At 48.6% G+C, this 9,229-nt stretch overlaps 1 protein-coding gene across 1 annotated transcript; it reads left to right on the top strand.

Annotated features, from left to right (window-relative positions):
* Positions 1-372: 372 nt before the first annotated feature.
* LOC112085497 lies at positions 373-1,820 on the top strand. The gene is made up of 3 exons (XM_024154717.1): positions 373-514; positions 607-1,025; positions 1,239-1,820. Exons 1-3 carry the CDS (start codon positions 373-375, stop codon positions 1,818-1,820), a joined length of 1,143 nt encoding a protein of 380 aa, XP_024010485.1.
* The last annotated feature ends 7,409 nt before the right edge of the window (positions 1,821-9,229 follow it).

Genomic DNA, 9,229 nt, shown 5'->3' with positions numbered 1-9,229 from the left:
CGCTCGAGGCTCTGAAACGATCTTTGTGGTACAAATCCGAGTTCCGACGGGAGATGGCTCTCAACACGATGCAAACAATTCAAGACGCTTTGCACCGATCATCAGACTTCGTCGTAAACGAGGAGGAAATGAAAAACTTGGACGAAGGGCAACCCATCAAGCAACGCAACAACGCAGAGCTCGGATGAACCTAGAAACAAAGGTGCCCATAACTACCAGGTAGGCGCCGGACGCGGAAGAGGAGAGCCGCGCAACAACACTTGGGTGAGAAAGTCCGCCAACTAAGATGAGAAGGCTTTCTGCGAGTATCACCAGACCTACGGGCACTCAACGGCTCAATGCCGAACTCTAGGAGCAAATCTCGCAGCAAAGATGGCAGCGGGAGAGCTCCAAAACGCGGTCAGCCTCAAAGACCTCGTCCCTAACGAACAACAAGAGAGAGCCGAGCCGAGCGGCGCGGCGGAACCCGCGAATCCTCCCCGACGAAGCGATAACTCCAAACGCGATAGGAGAGGCAAACCCGAAGAGCGACCCAGCCGAGGCAAAGGATCAATATGATCATGGGTGGATCTCAATACTACCAAGATACCGTGTCCTCCATCAAAGCCTATCAGCGCCGAGCCGAAGCAAAGGAAAATTGGACAGAACCAACCGACATCCCAAACACAGTGATCTCCTTCACCGAGGAAGAAACGGCAGGAATCGATCGACCTCACAACGATCCGTTGGTAATTGAGTTAACAATCAGGGATCATGACGTAGCAAGGGTGCTCATCGATACTGGAAGCTCGGTGAATGTCATCTTCAGGGAAACACTCAGAAGAATGGGAATCGACCTCTCCGACGTGGAAGCAATCCCCAAACCTCTAATCGGATTTTCAGGAGAAACGACGATGACTATGGGAACGATCAGGCTTCCTGTGGTAGCTGGCGGAGTCACTAAGATCGTCGAATTCTGCGTCACTGATCACCCAGCAATCTACAATGTGATCATGGGAACTCCATGGATCAACGGGATGAGGGCGGTACCCTCCACCTATCATCTCTGTCTCAAATTCCCAACTCGATCGGGTGTCAAAACGATATGGGGAAATCAGAAGGAGTCAAGAATGTGCTGCCTAGCCGAGCACAAGCTGAGGAAACCCGTCACTGACGCACGAGCAGATATAGACCGGAAAAAGATGAAGACAGACCGAGAGCCCACGAACGAGCTCTCAAAACTCTTATAGCAATTACAGATCGCGGAGAGCCGCGAAACACGCACTGAGCCAGTATGTGACGTGGTGGACTCGGTGTGCATAGACGAGGCGCGCCCGGAGCGATGCGTCGAAGTAGGAACAAAACTGGAAGAGCCTCTGAGACGCGAACTCCTTTCCCTCCTCAAGGAAAACATCAACACTTTCGCCTGGACAGCGGAAGATATGCCAGGCATAAGCATCGACGTGACCTGTCACCAGCTTAATGTGGACCCGACCTTTAAGCCAATCAAGCAGAAAAGAAGGAAGCTCGGCCCTGAACGAGCTAAAGCAGTTAACGACGAAGTCGAGAGGTTACTCAAAGTAGGATCAATCGCCGAGGCCAAATATCCGGACTGGCTCGCAAATCCGGTGGTCGTGAAGAAGAAGAACGGCAAGTGGCGAGTATGTGTGGATTTCACCGACCTCAACAAGGCGTGCCCAAAAGACAGCTTTCCCTTGCCACACATCGACCGGCTCGTCGAAGCCACTGCAGGGAATAGACTGTTAACATTTATGGACGCGTTCTCCGGCTACAATCAGATCCTGATGCATCCTGATGATCGGGAAAAAACGAATTCATAACTGAACGCAGGATATACGGCTACAAAGTCATGCCGTTCGGGCTCAAGAACGCAGGAGCAACATATCAACGGCTCGTCAACAAAATGTTCGCGGCTCAGCTCGGAAAAACCATGGAAGTATACATCGACGACATGTTAGTCAAGTCACTCAAGGAGGAAGACCATGTCGCGCATCTATGGGAATGCTTGGAGCAACTGAACAAGCACAACATGAAATTAAAGCCGGCGAAGTGCAGATTCGCTGTCACTTCAGGAGAATTCCTCGGCTGTCTGGTAACTCACCGAGGCATAGAAGCAAACCCCAAGCAGATCAAGGCATTGATTGAGATGCCCTCTCCAAGGACAAAGCGCGAAGTGCAAAGGCTCACAGGAAGAGTCGCCGCGCTAAACAGGTTTATTTCCCGCTCCACAGACAAGTGCCTGCCCTTCTACGACACCCTCCGAGGAAACAAGAAATTTGAGTGGGACGAGCGATGCGAAGCAGCTTTCCAGGAGTTGAAAAATTATTTGGCGAGCCCACCAATCTTAGCAAAACCAGTCGAAGGAGAGCCGCTCTTCCTCTACATCGCAGTATCTGCCACAGCTGTAAGCGGAGTTCTTATCAGAGAAGAGCGATCCGAGCAAAAGCCCATTTTCTACATCAGCCAGACATTGACCGACGCCGAGACTCGCTACCCCCAGATCGAGAAGGCCGCCCTAGCCGTCGTAGTCTCGGCTCGCAAACTGCACCCGTACTTTCAATCACATTCGATTGTTGTGCTTGCTACGCTTCCGCTACGCTCGATCCTACACAGCCCTAGCCTATCCGGTCGGCTCGCCAAGTGGGCGATAGAGCTAAGCGAATACGACATCGAGTATCGGAACAGGTCGTCTGCAAAGTCACAGGTTCTCGCAGATTTCCTCATTGAACTTCCCGCCGAAGCAACAAACGAGCCGACTCTAGATGAAGTGTGGACGCTGCACGTCGACGGCTCGCCGTCTAAACACTGCTCGGGAATAGGAATCCGCCTCACCTCTCCCACCGGAGAAATATTGGAGCAGTCTTTTCGCCTGAACTTCCACGCCTCGAACAACGAAGCGGAATATGAAGCACTGATCGCCGGCATACGACTAGTGCAGGGAATCGGAGTTCGAAAGATAAGAACCTTTTGCGATTCACAGCTCGTAGCATGTCAATTCAACGGAGAATACGAGGCGAAGGATGGACGAATGGGAGCTTACCTTAAAGTGGTCCGAGAGTTGGTGCAAAAGTTTGATGAGTTCTAACTCATGCGCATTCCCCGAGGAGAAAACACCTCGGCCGACGCCTTGGCAGCACTCGCTTCGACCTCGGACCCAGACCTCCGACGAACGATCCCAGTCGAATTCATCGAACGTCCTAGCATCGAAGAGGTGGAAGGAGTTCGGCTGAGAAATCCTCCCGAACAAGAACCAGAGGACGACGAAGCCATTCCTATGGACGAAGATGCCTCACCGACCGAGCCGGAGTACGACTGCGACAAAGAATGGCTCGGAGCTATCCGAGTGTATATCACCGATGGAGAGTTGCCAACCGACAAATGGGAAGCCCGCAAACTAAAAGCTCAGGCCGCACGTTATGTCCTCGTCGATTTTCAGGGCCTCTCATGACATGCGTCGAAGGACCGGAAGCAAGAAAGATCATGCACGAGGTGCACAGCGGCGCGTGCGGGAACCACTCCAGCGGAAGGTCGCTCGCTATCAAGATAAAACGGCACGGCTACTTCTGGCCCACGATGGTCAAGGACTGCGAGAAATTCACGGCGAAGTGCGAGAAGTGTCAGCGGCACGCTCCAACAATTCATCAACCTACCGAGTTGCTCTCGTCAAAGCAGAAGCGTTTTCTGCTCGTCCTCACGGATTACTTCTCCAAGTGGGTCGAGGCCGATTCTTACGCAAGCATAAAGGATGTTCAAGTCGAACACTTCGTCTGGAAAAATATCATTTGCCGACACGGGGTCCCTTACGAGATAGTCACCGACAACGGATCCCAGTTCATCTCAACACAGTTCGAAGCCTTCTGCGAGAAGTGGAAAATCCTGATAACTAAAAGTTTTGATGCTCTTAGAAGGGTTATCAATCCCCTTGTCAAAGTAGTATAAGGGGTGTCAAACCAAGTTGTAAACGAGACACTAGCCTATGTCATTTGTTCACTTAAGTCAAGACAAGAGGATAAAAGTTTGGTGACGATGATTAACAGGCAAATAAGCAATAAAATTAAATAAAAGAAGAGATTTAAACTAATCAAGATGCAAACAACAAACAGGTGATTCAGATGATGATAATATGCGATAAGAGAAGAGACTCTAGACAAGATAAACGACTCGGGTGCTTCCAAGCTAAACTAATGGGTTAATGAATTATTTTGTCAAGCGATTTCATTTAACTTTGAACTCAAGGCATGTTAATCTTCTCATGAAAGTATCAAACATCTAAACTGATCCTCCTTCATACCAAAATGTCTTTTGAGAAGCACGAATCAATCAGCAATAAGATTCAGTTCAAATCTGTCATTTAAGAGAACAAACTATCACTCTCGCGATGAAAGACTCTTAAACCTTTAACCGAGTGGTTCAAACATTTCTACAAACACTTTTGATGCGAGATATGCCTCAGATCTGAACCTCAAGTGATATGCTTGGGTCCAGCCTAGAGATCTCGTCGGTTAACAAATGAAACATGCAAGAATAGACACCTAAACCCACTAATCTATCTTGAAAGCACCCTAATCTACTTATCTAAAGCCGCTTAAACGACTACTCACTGATCATAACGAGCTCACTAAGTCCTTTGCAAGACGTGTAGCTGGTCATGATTAGGAGTTTAATGCTGATAATAAAAGAAGAATAAAGAAAGAACAAGATTCAGATGCAAAAACGAGATATCGGATTAGATTAATCTGGTTTCACAAAAGAGGCAAGTTCTTAAACGTAAATGGAGATAAAAGATAGGATGATTAGGTTTTTGGTCCTAAAATGTATTTATAGTAAAGGGAAAGTGTCGCGGGTCAGCCCGGAACAAACCGGGTACTGAACCGCTTCCTTGGGTTGATGGGTGAGTGCCACGGTGTTCCGGAAAGTGAAGCCGAGGTCTTCATGCCGAGGTGTGTACGTGAGTCAGGATCCATATGAAGATCTCGTGAAGAACACGTCAAGAACATGCATGAACCCTAGTCTTTGATCCATCCTCACGTGTGCGTTCTTGAGCCATTCTGTTCATGATTCTGGTTTCGTGACAAGGGACCTCGGGATAAAAGGTCGAGGGGTCATGATGTCGAGGTGCTTGGGAGAACACAGTCCGGCATGCACGCCGAGGTCATTACACTGAGGTGTACTTTCAACACTTAGTTGTTTCCAGCTTCAGTTCTTACGTATGCATGCCTCGATCTAATCATGCCAAGGCTTTAGCACAAGGTCTAGTCCAGAATACTTCCAAGATATGAGCCTCGTCTTGAGTGATGCCAAGGTAAAGATACCGAGGCTTGTGAAAACACTTAGCGCGTATCGCAACTCATTTAGGCTTGTATCGACCATGTCACTTTCCGGAAGCAGTAACTTTCAGCACACGACTCCAATTGCTCTAGAACCAGTTCCACAGTCAAGATGACTCAATAATCTCGGACTTTGGTGAAGGGATCGTTGGAGCTTGGGAAGTGGAAGGCTTCCTGGATTTCACATCTTTGCACCGCATCGGATTCACCGGAAAATAAGCTTTTGAACCAATGTGAACTCCGGAGACCTTATCTTTTGAACCACAGCTCCGAACTTAGCGATTCCAACTGTTCTGAGAAGGTACATCATATATCTCAGACTTTGATGAAGAAAGGGCAGGCTAGTTTGATCCGGAAAGGATCATTCCGCCGTGATCTTTGGAATCCGCCGTTCGGTTCTCGGATGCGCGTAATGTTGGTGCATATTCCGGAAGCTGTATCTTTCTCCTAACTGGTCCGAATTAGATGATTCTAACTGCTCTGGAATCTTTGCTTGATTCTCTCCAACTTTGATGAAGAGTCCGCCAACTGAGTCGGACCGGAAGGTTCCCCGGATTGCTGATCTCTGAATTGCGCGGGCAAGGACAACTTTTGGTCGTAAAAACCTTCCCGCGGTAAGGAAAATGGCCGAGGGCTGTGTACCGCGGTAAGCTTTTTGGTCGTGAAAATCCTTGCCTCGGTCAAAAACTTGTCCCGTGGTATTTTTGCACTCGATACTCGATTCTGGCCGATCGGTACGGTTTTTGGCCGGTAATGAGCATCCGGTAAACATTTTGGCCGCAGCCGGTACGAGATTTGGCCGAGAAATTCCTCCAAGCGGTTTTCACCATTTTTGACCCTTTTCTTCACCGTTTTCTTTTTTGTTCCTCTTCTTAGGCTCCAATTGGTCTCCAAAGCTCCTGATAAAGACTTCAAAACATGCAAAACTCTTTGGGACCTAATGCAAGCCCTAAGTCCTATTTTGACGCCTAAAGACTCAATTCACATGAGAAAACACATGATGAGGACTCTATAATGCAATCTAAATGATGTAAAATATAGACATATCAAATCCGCCTCAGCAAATCTACGCCAAGATACCCTCAAGGAAACGGACAAGCCGAAGCAGCAAACAAGACGATCCTCGACAGTCTGAAAAAGAGGCTCGACGCCAAGAAGGGACGGTGGGCAGACAAACTCAAAGGAGTCCTTTGGTCTCATCGGAAAACTCCGCGCTGAGCCATCGGGGAAACTCCATTCGCTTTGGTCTACGGATCGGAGTGCGTAATTCACCCCGAGGTGGATTTCCCAGGTATTCGACGAAGACTTCTACCAGGACAGGAGGGCTTGAACCACTTAATGATGCTAGATGAGCTCGACCTAATCAACGAAAAGCGCGACCAAGCCTTAATTCGAATCCAGAACTACCAACAAGCGACGGCGAGATACTACAACAAAAACGTTCGTAGTCGAAGATTCAAATCGGTCTTCCAAAACACTGCCGAGAAGAACGCAGGAAAGCTCGGAGCAAATTGGGAAGGTCCTTACAAGGTCACAAAAGTGGTTCGTCCAGGAGTCTACGAACTCGCGACACTAGCTAACGAGGCGATTCCAAGATCATGGAACGCAATGCATCTGAAGAAATACTATCACTAAGGATACAGCACGACCAGCATGAACTACGGAACGGCTTGATCCCTGCAAAGGGTACGTAGGCAGCCCGTCCTCGGACGGGTTCAGCTGTCCCCCCTCCTAAAAAGGGGGGGAGTGGGTACGTATACACATACCTCCATTAACTCTACAATTTTTAGCTTTTTTAGCTCGCTCACTTAGGAACATCGCCACTTCGGCACATTCTCAGCTCGCTTTGAATCATCAACTTATTTCACGTTTACCTTGGATTTCTAGTTTGTTCATTATCGCTTCGGCTAGTTTCTCATTCTTTCTGAATCAGCAACTTATTTTAACAAGCTCGGATTTTTAAATTCTTTCACTCATCACTTCGGCGAAAAATCATACCACTTCGGCATGATATCATGACCTGATTACCTCGGATCTTCGTTGGTCCTCAGTTTCAGTTCGGCAAACTAAGCCTCCGAACGCCTTGTCTTGTTGCTGGCTACAACGGGGCAACAAATACAAAGTTCTCTAAACGGACTTTTACCACCTTTCCTAGGACGAGGGTGCAAGTTACATCCTCTACGGATAAAAATGAAGCGCGCTATACAAATATCAGACCAAAAACGTATCAGGTCGCCATGGTTTACTATCGCACACGAGATTATAAGTCGAGACTACATCGCTTTCTCTAAAACCGAAGTAAACTCTTAAAACCCGGACAAGCCTACTTATCTTCTCGGAAACGCTGGTCCATAGTCAAATTCAATGAGACTACCAAATCATCCTCGGTTAACAAAAACAAAAACAAAACCCCTTGTCGTTTACACGGCACGGCACCACGCAACGAGAAAACACCTCGTCGTTTACACGGCTTGGCACCATGCAAAACAAAAACGCCTCGTCGTTTACACGGTTCGGCACCACCCAATGCGAAAACGCCTCGTCGTGTACACGGCTCGGCACCATGCCAGCAAAAATTTGCCAGCTCGGGATTAAGAATCCAGCATCACCCGAAAGACGCGTCACAAAACTAACTCCCAGCTCGGGATTGAGAATCCAAACAGGATCCTTAAAACAACTTACCCCTTTCTGTCAATTCCAAAAATTCGGCTAAGGAAGCAATCAAAATCTTTCTCAACACAACAATTTTCATCCGTAGTCCTTTTTCTATAACCCAACGCTTTTCACATATATACGCACAGATCGTTAAAAATAAGTGCATCAAATCCTAAAACGGCTAAGGGAAAGAGAATATATCCTTAAGCAAAAATAAATGTCGGGTGGATAAAGGCACCGGTTACATAAAAAGTTCAGAAAGGCAGATAAAAATCCTAAGTACAAAAGCATGAAAGACAAAACAGGGAAAAGCAGAAGAGTATCAGGCCGTGGACTGTGTTTCACGCTCGGCAAGGAGGTTCGAGAGGACCGGCGTGCCCGCGTTTGATCCGTTAGGATCTACGATGCCAAAGTTGGCTGCTGTCTCTTCGAGCGGCTTGTTACCAAGGCTGGTGTCGACCGAGTCCGGCGATACGGGCGAGAAAACCAACTCGCCTCGGATCTCGGAGGCAATACGCTTATACGCGTCGTCGTCAGCATATTCGCTCTCCCAGCTCTTTAGCTGCGCCTCCTCATCATCGAGCGTCGGGGCGTCTGGTTTCTTCAGGACAGCAATCATCGCAAGATTGCCCTTGATTTGCCCTAGATTGTTCTCGTCATTTTTGGCCTTCTCGAGCTTGGCCAAACCCTCCTCCACCTTGGCGAGGCGTTCCTGAAATTTCGCCGTCAGCTCTCGCCTCGCCTCCTTCTTCGCGCGTTTGACCTTGGCTTCGAACAGCGCGTCCTTAGCCTCGATACGCCTTTTAAGCAACGCCACCTCGGCGCTTTTGGCACTCCTTGCTTCCTCCAGGCGAATCACCGAGGCGGAAACTTTGTTGACGTCGGCTCGGAGAACTATCTTCTCCTCTTCCAACCTCGACACTCGGGTCATCGCCTCGGTGAGTTTCCCCTTTGCCGCCGCGGCTTCGTTTTGCGCCTCTTCCAGCTTCACCTTTGACGCCGCGGTCTCATTTCGGGCCTCGTCCAAACGACGCTCGACCTTAGACAGGTCCACCTCATACTCGGTCATCAGGTCGTTAATGGCCGCGACAAACTGCAGAGAACAAACCTGCGTTAAACACTTCGTAAAATTTGCGAAAATAAAGGAAAGCAAATAGAACGTACCTTGGTACCGCGCTGCGCCATCGCGCCGTATGACCTCGGCCTCCTCAGCTTCTCCGGAAGAGGAAGACACGTGTTCGCGTTAT

This window comes from Eutrema salsugineum, unplaced genomic scaffold (genome assembly GCF_000478725.1).
Source record: "Eutrema salsugineum unplaced genomic scaffold, Eutsalg1_0 scaffold_3, whole genome shotgun sequence".
NCBI classification, from domain to species: Eukaryota; Viridiplantae; Streptophyta; class Magnoliopsida; order Brassicales; family Brassicaceae; genus Eutrema; species Eutrema salsugineum.
The sequence above is the reverse complement of the archived record's forward strand: the minus strand, read 5'-3'. Positions and strand labels throughout refer to the sequence as shown.